General features: G+C 45.3%; 1 protein-coding gene across 1 annotated transcript; it reads right to left on the bottom strand.

The window, feature by feature from the left end:
- Window positions 1-1,577: 1,577 nt before the first annotated feature.
- On the bottom strand, window positions 1,578-12,672 carry FGFR1OP2 (FGFR1 oncogene partner 2). Its single transcript, XM_063154183.1, has 6 exons — window positions 12,576-12,672; window positions 9,626-9,762; window positions 8,404-8,521; window positions 7,369-7,511; window positions 4,279-4,392; window positions 1,578-3,938 (listed from the first exon to the last, which is right to left on the bottom strand). The coding sequence occupies exons 1-6, from the start codon at window positions 12,577-12,579 to the stop codon at window positions 3,801-3,803; spliced, it is 654 nt and encodes a 217-aa protein (XP_063010253.1). The 5' UTR covers window positions 12,580-12,672; the 3' UTR covers window positions 1,578-3,800.
- Between the last annotated feature and the right edge of the window lie 1,056 nt (window positions 12,673-13,728).

The following is a 13,728-nucleotide window of genomic DNA, read 5'->3' as shown; positions in this document are numbered from 1 at the left end:
ATCCAGAGCAATAAACAAGCTCATTTTGGGGGTGAGAGGGAGTGGCAGGAGAAGAGGGCTGTGTAAAACTTCCCTGCCTGCTTCAGAACTAGATCTTCACAAGGCTGAAAAAAGCATCAGATATCTAATATGCTCAAAATGAGCTGGATTCGATTTTTTTTTCTTTTTTATCCTGCATGCTGGGGGTGAGGGGGAAAGCCATATGCAGGAAGCAAAGAAGCACAGGTGGAGAATTCTAGGAGGCAGCTGCTGTTTGCTTAGCCAGGAATGCAATGAGTTGCAGATGATGAGTCATTTAAAAATGTGTTTGCAGTGTTCCTGAATGTAGTATTGGAAAAGGGAAGGTGCTGATCACCCTGCATCCATTGGTGTGCTGTGTTGAGCTTTCAAGAACTGATTTCTCAAAACCAACTCTACTGCTGCTCACTGCTGGAAGAGCCACCTCAGGTGTATGGATTGGGGGATTTCTGGTGCTGAGCACACTGCAGAGAAGTCATTGTCTGCCATTCTCCAAAAAAGTAAACCTTCACCTTGGGAAATGGAAAGAGACTGCAGCTGGAGTTAGTGGGTTCTCCCTGTGCCTGTTCTCTGCTGGTGCCTGAGGAGTGCTGCCAGCACGTGCTTCTTCCAAGACTGCAGTGACAAAGCGTTTCCCTCCTTGCTGAGCAGTTGGTCAAGGCAGGTGAGTGCTTTCTGAACGTGGGAAATAAGGATATTCCCTGATACAAGGGCCACACAGGCTCCCAGTGTCTGGGGACAGGAAGGTTGCAGGCAGCAGGAACTCAGTCTCTCCTCCCATGCAGTTCCAGTTCATTCCCACATATGCTAAATGGGCCAGAAGCAAAGGAATGACTTGATAATAGTTTTGCACACAGCATCTACTACAGCTTTCATTTAGCTGACTTGTGCTCTCTTATCAGCTTGGCTGGATAACAGGTGTGTGCAGCTGATTTGTCACAGCAGAACTGATAAAAAATTACAAAAGATTTGTCCAGAGCAGCTGTGGCTGCCCCATCCCATGCAGTGTTCAAGGCCAGGTTGGACAGGGCTAGGAGCAGCCTGGGGCAGTGGAAGGTGTCCCTGCCCATGACAGGAGGTAGCACAGGAGGAGTTTAAGGTCTCACCTTCCCTCTGCCCTCATGCTGTGAGCAGCACCACGGTGCTCTCCTGGCCAAAGTGAGGCCGGTCATGCCCCGGACACTCAGACTCCAGGCTCTCAAAAAAAAAAAAACAAGTTCAAGTTTTACATTCCCACACAACACTTGAAATTTCCTCTTTCAACCAGAAAAGGAGCTTAAGGAAACTCCCTAAGCCTTTAAGCATTTATACAGGGATCCCAGTACATGTAATTCTGCAGTGTCATTAGTTCTGTATTTGAACAATCTTCTAATCCCATGTGCTTGTTAGAAAGTCAAAGCTGTTCCAAGCTTTTAGTTGTACAAACCAGACAAGTTTAGTTTCAGTCTCCCTCAGCTGAACAGCTGCCACCCAGAACAGTTTTGGTTACTTTCTTATCTTTTGTTGCCAACAAGGCTCATCTCTGAGCCAGGACCTTACTTTAGTTCTGGAGACATCCATGTTTTCAGTCAACTTTATTGATAAAATAAGTTTACTGTACAGTACACAATTCTAGCCATAAATCCTTTTCAAGCCATCTGCATTACAAAAATAACAGGTATGCAATGAAAAATAGTCACTCCACACACTGTGAAGGCTCTTTAAAATCCTACAGTGATCAGGGCAGGGGACTGATAGGGGAGACGTATCAAATGTGAAGACTAAGAGTAGATAAATTAAGTCACTTTTTCTTTTTAATTTACAAAAATAAACACTACTCAAGCATTATTTCCTAATAGAGCAACCTCAAAGTACTGCCACAGACCAACAACCCTCTTCTGTATTTGGAAACCAAACTAGAAGTCAGCCCCGAAGCTGAAGTCAGCCTCAAATGGATAGAAATGCCTCTTGACACCAGTGCATGGTTGAAAAGATGCTTCTAGAAACAAGAACTTCAACAACTGAACCCAAAATTCCTTGTAAGTTTGCAACAACAGAACGCTCCAGTGAAAAAAGATGTTGCTTCTGGTAAGTCAGCAGCTTGAAGCCATGGCAGAAATGCAAAATCTAGATTAGAGAAGCACCAGCGAAGCTTTACAGATAATATAAAAGCAGACAAGAATATTTTGTGCTTGAGCTAAAATATTCCCCCAGAATTTCCCCATGGCTGTTTCACAAGTCTGGAAATGGCCATAACTTTTTTCCATGCATGTGAATGTCCTCAATGTGTTCCTAAGCATAGCAAGAAGCCAAGGTGCTCTGCAGAGAAGCAGCAGCTTTTCCATTTCTAAAGCAGCCTGTGAGAATGTGGAGGCCTGATTTACCTGTCCTGTCAGCATGTGTATTAATTCACTGAAAAGCAGTATTTACTGCCTGCTAATGCTCCTTTCTCACTTATTTCCTCTTAAAAGCACCACGGGAAGGAGCAGCAACAGAGAGAACAGAACAAAGGTACTGAGCTGCTCCTAAGTCAGTTCAGTGCCACTGAAAGCTCCCCCTTAGGCCTGTGGAACATTTAACTCGAGCTCAGGGAAGCTGTGCTGGGGCACAGGAAGCTGCATTGAAGCTGGCATGCTTGGAAGTGTTGGATGTTTAGTTCCTTCTGTGTTGCTGTGACTGAAAATCAAACTTCACTAAGTGGTGGTTGATTTCAGGGTAGCTCAGCTCACGCTGCTTGGTGGGTTATTAAACAGCCAGAATGTGAAACTGTGGGTGGCAGCTGTAGCTCCACAGTTTTCTGTAGCTGACAGCTTTCACTCTGCTTAACTCACTTTAAAACCTTCTTGATGACTAGTTAGTACAGGAGAAAGGAAAATTAAGACTACTAATTGCAGGCTGCCAGCTCTGCCATGAAGCTGCTTCCTCCTTCCTCCACCCCCATTTCTGCTGCCACTGCTTTTGTGATTTCCAGTTACCATTCCTCACCCAGGAAGTTTGAGCAGGCAACTGGAGAAGAAAGACACAGGGCTCGTGTGGTTTCTTACTTACAGAGAACTGAGCTGGATTTCCCCTCTGAAAGGTAAAAGCTGAGGCAGAATTGTATTGCTCCTGTGTTCCTGAGAACAACAAAGTGGGAACAGCTCTTTCCATGTTCTCACAATACAATTCAGTGCACGTATTTGAAAGAATCTTGTTTGATTTAAAAACTCCAAGCTATTGCTTGACAGCATTCCTTATGTTTAAAAACTGGCCTTGTATTTTAAAGTGATACCTCAAGGCTAAATGACAGAAATCCTTAAATTTTATGCTGCCTGTGTGCCCCTCCCATCAAAGAGGTTTGTTGCAAAATGAGAAGTTATTAAAACCAAAACAAAAGGAAAAAATGCTATGTGGATCATGCACAGAGTAAATTCATAAGTTACTACTTTCTAAGGCAGAGATTAGACTTGAAATCTTACCTTTATTATCTAAGAGTTGCACTGAACTTTGTATGAGCAATAACTTATATAAATTACTTGAAATCTCACCTTTTATCTGTAAAACAAGTTCATATAAAAAGAATTTGCAATTCAGCAAGTGCATTAATCCATTTCCTACTGAGGTTAGATCTATGGCAATCAATCTGTCACTGAGGGTATTGCAGAACACCAGCTGAATTTATGTCACACAGTGTAAAAGCCACTGAGCTGGAGTTGGATGTACCCTCTTGCTGGTGCCCTATTCAGTAACAAGTGCTTGACCAGTGCCCCCTGATGCTCCATTGGTTTAAGTGTGCAACTGAAGCTTGCTGATTCCCAGAGTCCTTAGCTTTTCCTCAGGCTCAGATCGCTGCTTGTCACTAATCCTGACAGGGACGTGCTCTCTGATGCATCGTCTTTCTTGAGGTTCAGGAACGATTCTCTAGTGATTTGAAGAATTTCTCTCAAGCCTTTGTTTTCTTGCTAAAACCAGAGAGTGAAAAATACATTAGTAGGACTCCAGAAAGAAATCAGGTAAAGCCTCCCCTCTACTCCAAACTAATGCATAAGGAGCGAAACACTGACTTGAAATCAGTGCTGTGTCATCTTCTCCAAGGGAGCACATGAGGTTTCTGACCCTCCTGCCCTCTTGGATGGGCTTTAAGCACCCCCTCCTGGAGATGAAGCTGCAGTGGTGTTTCCCCTGCTCCAGCAAGGCAAGGGGAACACAACAGCAGTGAGTGGCTGGGACAGTAACTCCATCAAACACCTGGAAGGATCTTTACTCCCTTTAATATCTGTGCCTCTGCAGCTTTCTCCTCACCTCGAGCTGGCTGATGCGCTCCTGCTCTTTGCAGCCGTGCCTTTCATCCACCTCGATGGCTTTTCTCATCACTGCTGCCATCTCTGTAATTTGGTCCACGTGCACTTGCAGCTCCTGAGATACAATATTCAGTAATATCTTAGTGATACATTTTCTGCATTATTAAAAAAGCAAAGCATTAAATGTCGTTTAGCTGCTGTGACATTTTTTATCACAGACCTCAATTTTGGAAAACCAATTCTCTCTAACTTTACAGTGTGGGCAGCCACAGTGGTCCTGTTTATTTAAATAAACCTGGTTTGCCTCACAGTGGAATCTGATAGAAGCTTAACTAGCTGTGAACCCTGGCCCCAAAACAGCTGCAAGATGGTGCTGTGCTTGCCCTGACCAGGCCCTCCTGTGCAGCAGGAACTGATGTGTGTAATTTTGGATATGCAAAACAGCTCCACTCCTGTGAGAACAGCAGGGAAAGCCACGTTCTTTCCAGGTGTTTGAAACTGGCTCTCCAGTCCCAGTCCATGGACAGGCATTTTTCTCTAAAAAAGAGCAGGTGCAGTGGTCATCCTTACTATGTCATATACTACCAAACTCAAACCTGTCCTCTACTCTCTATTTTAGATACTGTTGCTTGACTCCACCTCCAAGTGCAGCTTATTTGGGCTATGGACTTCAGAGGTTCAGGATAAGGGTCACTGCTTCCTTTCCCTGCAATGCTACGTGAGAAGCCTGTGCCCCTCTGGCATTCACTGCTCAGTTAAGCCAAACAGTTTAAAGGTATTTCCAACAGCTTTCCTTTTTCAACTTGTCTTTTATTCCAACTCTGCTGTGATGCCAGTCTAGTTGTGCCTGACCTGGCCTTTGGACAAAATCCACAATATTTACTGGCTAGTATCAAGAAAAGCAGGTCAGGAGGGCTGAAATGAAGGACTGTAGAGACTAAAGCTAAATCCCACATTTAAATGATGAATTTGATGGGAGATCTATACAGCTGGCAGATGATCAGCTTGCCTTTAAACTACCACAAAGAACTGCTTCAGCTGGAATCATAATGAATCATCTGACCAAAACAAATACCCTTTACTGAAATAAACATCAGCCCTTTCCCCTCTGCCATTCCAGTTGCCCAAGCTATAATTTAGCAGTTGTTAAATGCCCACTCTCAATGTGAGGGGGCAGGGAAGAACTTGCTGTAAATCTTTATTTTCTTCTCAGTTTCTAGTACAGGTGATGACATGAAGTGTATTTTTTTAAGAACTCCCAAATTTAGCTTGACAGGAAGCTGTGGTCAGGCAAGGATGCACCCTGGAGAAGGACTGGTAGGAGCTGTGGGTTTCAGATATTCTGCTGCTCTCCCTGCTTCCTGCTTTCACAGCTCAATACAACTGATCAATACAACTTCGGGGCTGTTCCAAGGTCACTGATGTTAGGTCAGACCCCAACACCAAACCAGAAGGCTCTGCTCTGGAAGGCACATGTGGAAAACAAAAAGAAGAGTGCAGTGACAGTGAAAGCCTCTGTGTTTCTCTCTCTTTCATACACATGGGGTATTTTCTCTCTAAAGAGATAAAACCAAAAAGGGGCCACACCCATTTCAGGGCCTTGTTTCAGCTGAGCAAATTCAAACAGCACACTTCGATCAGGGTCACTGCTACCAAGACACACTTTTCTCTTGCATACAACACCAACAGACACTGTTGTTCTATTTAAAGGAGGTGCTTCTTCATCTGCAGCAATCAATGCTCTTGGAATAATCTGTAAACAGGCACTAAAATAACAACTGGCACTCAGGAAAATAGCATTACTGGGAACAGGGAGCTTAACTCCTTGGGTATAATGGATTTTTTGCTTAACAAGAGAGAGGTATTTAAAGAGTGTTTCAACATTGTTCAATCTTCTGAATATGAAGCTTGAGCTAGAGAATGAATAATGAAATTCCAGAAATCCTATGTGTCAGGATAAGGGTGATAAATCTTTTTCATCAGGCATTCATGAAGGAAGAGGTTTAATGAAAATGTTGAAGCCTAAATCTCCTGTTCCAATTACATTGTGAGATGTTGTTTTTTCTTTTTTTGTTTTTTTTCCTGCCTTTCCATTGAAGTGCTCCTAAATGAACTATCACAGTCCATTTCAGGATGGATTTCATTTTACCCCTCTTGTGTTGGCTCTCTTGAAGCTGGAGCAGGTGCAGCTGGAGCAGGTGCTACACCATATGAGGTAATTTCTGTTGAAAATTATTTTTATCTGTCATTTTTCAAGATTTTACGATAAAGTTCTAATCCAATAATATTTTTTCATACCAATGTCAATAATTACACACATAGGATGCTGTAAGCAGGCAAGAAAGAATCAAATCCTTAAATTCTGTTTTCCCAGTAAGCAGACCCTAAGTTTGCTTTGCAAACTTTAATTAGCTGAGGAGAAAGATTATTAAACACTTAGAACATGTTTGTCCACACAGCTGCATTGCTCTATGATTGTTACATTTTCAATGAAATGTAATATTTTGCTAAAAAGCTCCTGTTTAGATCTGTTAGTGACCTGTTAGTGAATTCCCCCAAAATTTAAAAGTCTTTTTGACTATTAAGTAACTGAACATATACTTGTGTTTCCTGCTTCATCCAGTTAATCAATAGTCAAAAGGACTTTTAATTTTTAAAATTTATTAACAATATTTAGGGAGAAAAAATTAAATATTGAATTAAAAAAGCTTGCTCCTTCTACTCTCTCTAAGCAGAGGTTTATTAATGATTTGTTGGTGTCACAGGCATAAATTAAAGCTATTCTAAAAGTCTGACTATTACTAACCTCTGGCAGTGTAACAGGGCAGTTGCCTTAAAGACTGAAGTGAAACAAAAGAAAATTAAGCAAATGCAGTAATGAAATGCTACCTGTTTAAAGTTCTAATAAATGAGAAGGTTGACTCACTCAACTGATAGTTTCCTGATTGTGTTGCACAGGGTGGATTATAAAAATTAGGGCTCATTAGTAGTACAATAGCATAAAAACTGACACAAAGTGAGCCTTGAATTGATTCACTACAAACTAAGGTTAACTAAAAAACAAAGCAAAAGCCCTCAATGAAGTCATTACCTTGGAATGTTGCTCTTTTAACTTCATTATTATACTTGGGTCATCCTTTTTGCTCGCCATAAGCAACCTAAACATCTGTTCTCTGTACTTGCTCATGATGAGTTCCAGAGCTGACTGGTGCTCTTCGAGAGACGTGCGCAGCTCTGCCAACAGAATTCAAAATGCAGGTAAGAGTTTAACACAGAGAACCAAATCAAAATGCACAAGGATTTCAGCCTGAGAAAACTGAAATGAGCCCAAAGCCGAGTGTCCCCGCTCCCTGCACCATGAAATCTACACAGGCTCTGCAAATGCCTTTGATGCTGATCAGCCTGGGCAAAATCCTGGTCAGTAACAAAGAGTCTTTTGTTGGTGTGACTTCGTGTTCAGTCCCTGTGGCTGACAAAAGCCAGCTGGAGTGTGGCTGAGCAGCTTCACCCCAGCCACTACAAGCCACACTGTACAAAAGGCAGGAAGGAGTTCACAGATCTGTCTTAATCTGCAGCTTGGTAAAGGTAAAACCAGAGTTGAAAAATGCTTCTGTTCAAAATCTACTGAGTCAAAGGATAAATAATGCCCGAAACAAGGCAAGACTCATCTGAATTGAGATCAATGAATCCTTTGCTGAGTGGAATTGTTAGAATCTAAGACTTTCTTGGAGGAACAGTGCATTCCTAGGTACAGAATTCCAGAAGGAATTATACTTCTCTGCTTACACTGTGACTTGTCCTGACTGTTCCTATTATTTTCAGCAGTCGTTAAACACTTCTCCAAAAAGATCCCTATACTGCAGAATGAAGTTTTATTTATCTCCTCACTTGTGCTGGACATTAGGTAAGGACCAAAAAAAGTAATTTTTCCCAAACCTCTCTTCAAAAGTCCCAGAGATTGAGACTTTAGGACTCTTGAATTGAATTTTGATCAGTTAAACTGACAAATTGAAATTAGAAGAAAAAATTTCTTCTACAGCCCTGTTTTGAAAAGAGATCAGTGGTAAAACTCTGTTTCCAGTGATTCAGGCTGCAGCTTGAAAAGGGTAGAATATTCATATTTTACCTTTGTTTTCCTGTTGCAATTCCCTAATCTGTCTGTTTTCCTGCTGGATACCCATCACCAGAGTAGACCGAGGGCGATGTCTTGCTACTTCATTGAGCTCTTGGATTTCTTCCTGGTACTGGTTATCACAAAAACAAACCAACAAGGTACAGCATATTTGATTAACCAAAGGCAGGTATTACTCAGCAAGTCACAAAGCACCAGTTCTACTGTCACTCACAGCCTGTAACCAGGAAGACAATGCTTGCTTTTAAATAATAATATCAAACACACACACATCAGAAGGTGTTGCAGACATCCTGTCCTTTAGAGACACAAAAGCATCACCTTAGATGTGTGTTGTGGATGCTATTTAACCTTCAGTTAATGCAGGCCAAGTTCACCATCAGGCAATTTAAAACTCATAGAGATGTGGTAAAGACAAACCATGAGGTATTAACCTCCTGACATTTACTGTGGCTTCCCAAAACCTTAAGCCACAAGGCTGTGTGGGTACAAGTCACTGGGGCCCGAGTCAATGGATCCTGACTCCCAACACATGGGGACATGATATACTCTTGATCTGAAGCCATGAAGCCTCTGCATGCCTAGTTTTACAGGGCTGAATTGCATGCAGGGTGTTATAATTTTATAGGCCCATTAACATATCTTGGGTTCACTAAAGTGACAGGATGGACTCCCATATGGAAAGTCACAAGACACCTTTACATTTTCCCAAGAGTTGTCTTGTGAAATTCACACTCAATCTAACAACACGCCTTGAGCAGCTCAACATCAGAACAGAAGTGAGCACAAAGAAGCCCAAAAGGCTATTTTGGAAACAAAAGGAGACAGTGCAAAGACAAAGTATTCTGAACAGAAGAAAGCATGTCAGAGTCTCTGTATGATTAAATGGGCATGCTGAAATTAATAAAATTGTGTAGTATTGCATTGGAGAGCAAACCAAGAGACACCACAGAGTGGTTTGTAAGATACCAAGCCCATTTCTACCAGCATTCTTCAAATAAATGCTTGTTCTCATTTTTAAACTGGAGTAACTGTGAAAATGTTTTCACAGTCTCAAACTACATAAACAAGCTATTTTTAGATGACAGCCACACCCCTACTAAAACACCCAGTCTGCACTAGAGGATGACCCCAGCGCCCGCTCACTCCGTGCTGCACAGAAGCCCCAGAGCTGGAAGTGCAGCGCTGCCAGGACAGGCAGGGCTGGAGAGCAGACCTGTTTCATGGCCTCCACCCGCTTGTTGAGCGCCGTGGTCTGCTCGATGAGCGCCTCGGCCGCGCTGTCGTGCTCCCTCAGCCGCTCCACCAGCGCCTTCGCGTCCGCCAGCGCCTTCTCGATGGTGCAGCTCATTTCTGAACGGGACAAAGGCAGCGCTGGCACCCTGCACCTCTGCTCAGCACAGCCGCCAGAGGCAGGGCGGCACGGCAAAGCTGGGCAGAGCCCTGCTTCCGGCAGAGCGATACGGAAAGTGAAAGAATGTTACATCAACTCATTCATTTTTAGTGCTACTTTTTTGTAATTTGCCCTCCTTAACAGATATACTTCAGGGTAACTGAGGTATAAATCCAGCACAAAAGAGAATGCTGAAGGATTACAGATTCTGATGACTTAAATCAGCAGAGAAGGCACAGCTCAAACTGATGGAGTAGAGAAAATTGCTCAGGGAAAGCTCAGAATACAAAAGGCTCGTGTTTTGTTCGTGTCCATAACTGAACACAAGCATTGCTGCTAGAATGGAACTGTGACATTTTCAAAGCACGGAGAGAGACAGCAACTCAGCTAATGAAAAGAAGCAACTGCACCCTTAAAACATCACCCTTCCCCCTGCAGCACTCGTTCACAGGAATTGCAGATTGCCAGAAATGGCAAACTTGCAACATGCTTGTGTCTATTGCAAACACTACTGGCCTCTACACTGCATTTTTCCATATTCATGCTTGGTAGGCTGAGTTTCAAGACCAAGATTTTCAGTCTATTTTAAGGAACCTTGGACTTAGATTTCCTTTTCAGTAGACTATTTAAACTCCTTGAACAGTCTTCAGCAATCAAACAGCAGTGATAGAGGCTTATAGGATTTATGGGCCTTGTTGATATCAGGCTTAATATTTGGTTTAGGAAATGTTCTAAGGTACTGAAAGAATGTATTAAATCCATTTCTTAGCCAGGCTATTTGCAAAAGTAAAGATTTTTGTAAGCATTAAAGATTATTGAACCTTTCCTCAGCTACATGAAAAAAAAAAATCACTTCAGGTTGATTTTTTAACTTTCTCAGGCACCTTTACAAATCATAGCCCAGGATCTTAAACTAAACTGAAAGAAATCCTCAAATTTGCCTCAGCTGACCTTTTGCTCCTATCCCAGGTAAGCAGCAGAAGGAAGGATATTTCAAACACAAGACATTTTACCTGTGTGCTCTGGGATTCATGAGCTATCAAAAGCATCAGCACTCTGGCATGTGCAGGTTTGCTGTTTATCAGATAACACTGGCATTTCACTTCCCATAGGATGTATCTGAGACAGCCAGGCCCCCAGCAGTGCTGGGCTGTCACAGGTGCTTGATTTATTCACCCTGACTTAGCACTTGGAGCTCTTTCAAACACGACAAGGAAAGGAAGCACACTGCACTGTTTTTAGAGATCTGCCTTTCTTGCTCCTCCCTCCAGTCAGATCTCCTACAGAAACGTCCCAGACAAAAGATGACCTTCCCCACTAACTGGCTGAACTGCTGCAGGAATTGATTTAGTGAGATCCATGCTGCTGCTGAAGAGCAGCCTTTAATTCAGCTCACTCTCCAGGAATTCTCTGACCAGTATAAACAAAGCCTCTGAGGCCTCTGCATGAGCTGGGAGTGCATTTGGCATTCAGACTACAATGCACTTAACACCTCTGACAATTTGTCTGCATCCACATAAATTTTTAAACAGCACCTGTTTAATAGATGCACTTTCTTGGTTTTGCCCCAGCCCAACCATGTCAGAGGAAAGGAAGTTTGTTTGTGGCAAAGGCACTGATGTTTCTTTTCACAGGGAATGTGCTGGGAAAGATGTATGGAATACAGCCCCAAAAATTCTGCAGTCAGGCCGGGGCCCAGCTCCAGTTTGCAGGCAGCACTGGTACCTCAAAAAGCAGAATCACTGTTTGTATCATGGTGATTCACAGTGGCTCCAAACCATGGCTAGGATACATTTCAGTATCCAAGACATTGGTCCTAATCCTTGAATCTTAAAATGCTCTCTGGCTGCCTGTGAACAACGAAACCTTTGCCTGATCCTGAAACAGCTAAATCTGTGAGTTAGCCTGGATATTTAGGAGATGGAAAAACCTCCAAGTAATCATTAATATAACTGATTTAAGCAAATTCTTATCGTGTATTATTTTTTATGAGCATGACTAGGGGAGCTGAAGTTAATGATTCCTGAGCCCTGCCCTACAGAGATGCCCAGCTGCACAGATGCTCGTTACCGCAGCCGTGTCAACAGGTAGCAGAGCCCCAAGTCACCCCAGCAACACTCCTACTGCACACGGTCACTTCCTGCTATTTGCTAATGCCTGCTAATGCCTTTCATCACCAAATTAAACACCAAAAAACAACACCAAAGAATAAAGATCTCCGTGCGACCACCGCCTTCTCCTAACTTTCTGCCTCTTTTTTTTTTCTTTTTTTATCCTTACAGGAAGCCACCTTTTCCCACAGCTTGTGGGTTGTGTTACCACGGAGACCAGTTTGGCAGCGCTGAGCCAGAATGCAATTTCCAAGGAATTCCAAGGAATTTAGGCTGGGGCAAAGGTCCCGGCGCGACAGGAGCATCCCGGGGGTGTCACCGCCGCACCCCCGCCGTGACAGGTCCCGGGGTGTCCCCTCCGCTGTGACAGCGGCGTCGCGGGGGTGTCACCGCGGGGAGCGTCGCCTCCCGCCCCCAAAACGCGGCGCCACCGCCACGCTGAGGGGCGACACTGGCGCCTGTCGTGACACCGGCGCGAGCCGAGACACGTGAGGGGTCCCGGCCCGGCCCGCGGCACTGAGGCGGGGGCAAGGGGCGTCCTGCTCCTTCACGCCCCCGGCCGTGGGGCGTCCCAACGCAAGGCTGCCCGCGCTCCCGATCGCCCGGCGGCGGCCGCAGCGGCAACCCCCCGCCGTGTCCCCGAACCCCTCCACCGAACTCACTCATGCCCGGGGCTCCGGCCGCGCCGGGGGTGCGCCCGCACCGGCCCCGACCGATGTCAAATGGCGGCGCGAGGGGAGGCCGGCGCGTCCCGTCCCCGCCAGGGGGCGCCGTGCGGCGGGGGCGGTACCGGCCGCGCTCCGCTCTCGCGAGAACACGCCCCTCCGCGGCCGCCGGCTCCAAATCTCGCGAGACAACGCCCGGCCCTCCTCCAGATGCCGGGTCCTGCAGGTGTGAGGATAGTGCCGAGCCAAACCTCGGGATCTGTGGTCATTTGCACATCAGCAGTTCTAGCGGCACACGCAGGATTAAGCAGTTGCACAATGAATAGATTTAGGCTGGATATTGGGAAGAAATTTTTCCATGTGAAGGTGCTGAGCACAGAGAAGCTGTGACTTCCCCATCCCTGACAATGTCCAAGGCCAGGTTGGACGGGGCTCTGAGCAAGCTGGGATAGTGGAAAGTGTCCCTGTCCATGACAGGGGGGATGGATCCGGATGGACTAGTAGGGTCCCTCGCAGGCCAGGGCGTTGCGTGATTCTATATTCGTATTCTTGTCCCATCTTTTAAGAAAAAAAGGGAAACAGTCCCAAAATGACTGGGCTGTGTGGCTGAGAGCCATCAAGGGTAAAGTCAGCAATAACGGGGAAAGTTAATGCCGGCGGATCGCAACCACCGACCCCCTCCTAAAAATAGACCCCAGACTCAAATGGGAAGAACTTCGGCTGCGCACTGATGAGCGTGAGAAGCCACAGACACACCCAGCAAACGGGATTGAGTACTAATTAACAAACAAATTACGTAACTTTACGCCTGTGATCGCTGATGCTTCTGTTTCTTAAAATGTATAAAAAGTATGAAGTTTCGGTGATCGGGGAGCCTTTTGCTGGCACGCTCCGGCTCCCTGCACACTGGAGGACAGAATTCCCACAGAAACTGGAACAGCTCACGGAGCGGCCGCCCCTCGGTGTGCCCGCCGCGCCCGCAGATCTCGCGAGAACACGGCCGCCTCGGCGGGGCCCGCCCACAGGGCGGCCCCGTGCTCTCGCGAGATCGCGAGCTCCTCCCCCGAACCGTGCGGGCAGCGCAGGGACGGGCGGGGCGTCCGCGCCCAGGCGGGATCGGGCTGGGGAACAGGAGAGGGAACGGGAGCGA

Source organism: Melospiza melodia, chromosome 4 (assembly GCF_035770615.1).
Source record: "Melospiza melodia melodia isolate bMelMel2 chromosome 4, bMelMel2.pri, whole genome shotgun sequence".
Lineage (NCBI taxonomy): Eukaryota > Metazoa > Chordata > Aves > Passeriformes > Passerellidae > Melospiza > Melospiza melodia.
This window is presented reverse-complemented; position numbering and strand designations above follow the sequence as displayed.

Excerpts from the sequence above, each read along its gene's own strand:
- FGFR1OP2 (XM_063154183.1), bottom strand. Across the intron at positions 7,512-8,403 it reads ATTGCAACAGGAAAACAAAG|AGCTGCGCACGTCTCTCGAA; the intron begins GTAAAATATGAA and ends TTCTGTTGGCAG. Across the intron at positions 3,939-4,278 it reads AGCGCATCAGCCAGCTCGAG|CAAGAAAACAAAGGCTTGAG; the intron begins GTGAGGAGAAAG and ends CTCTGGTTTTAG.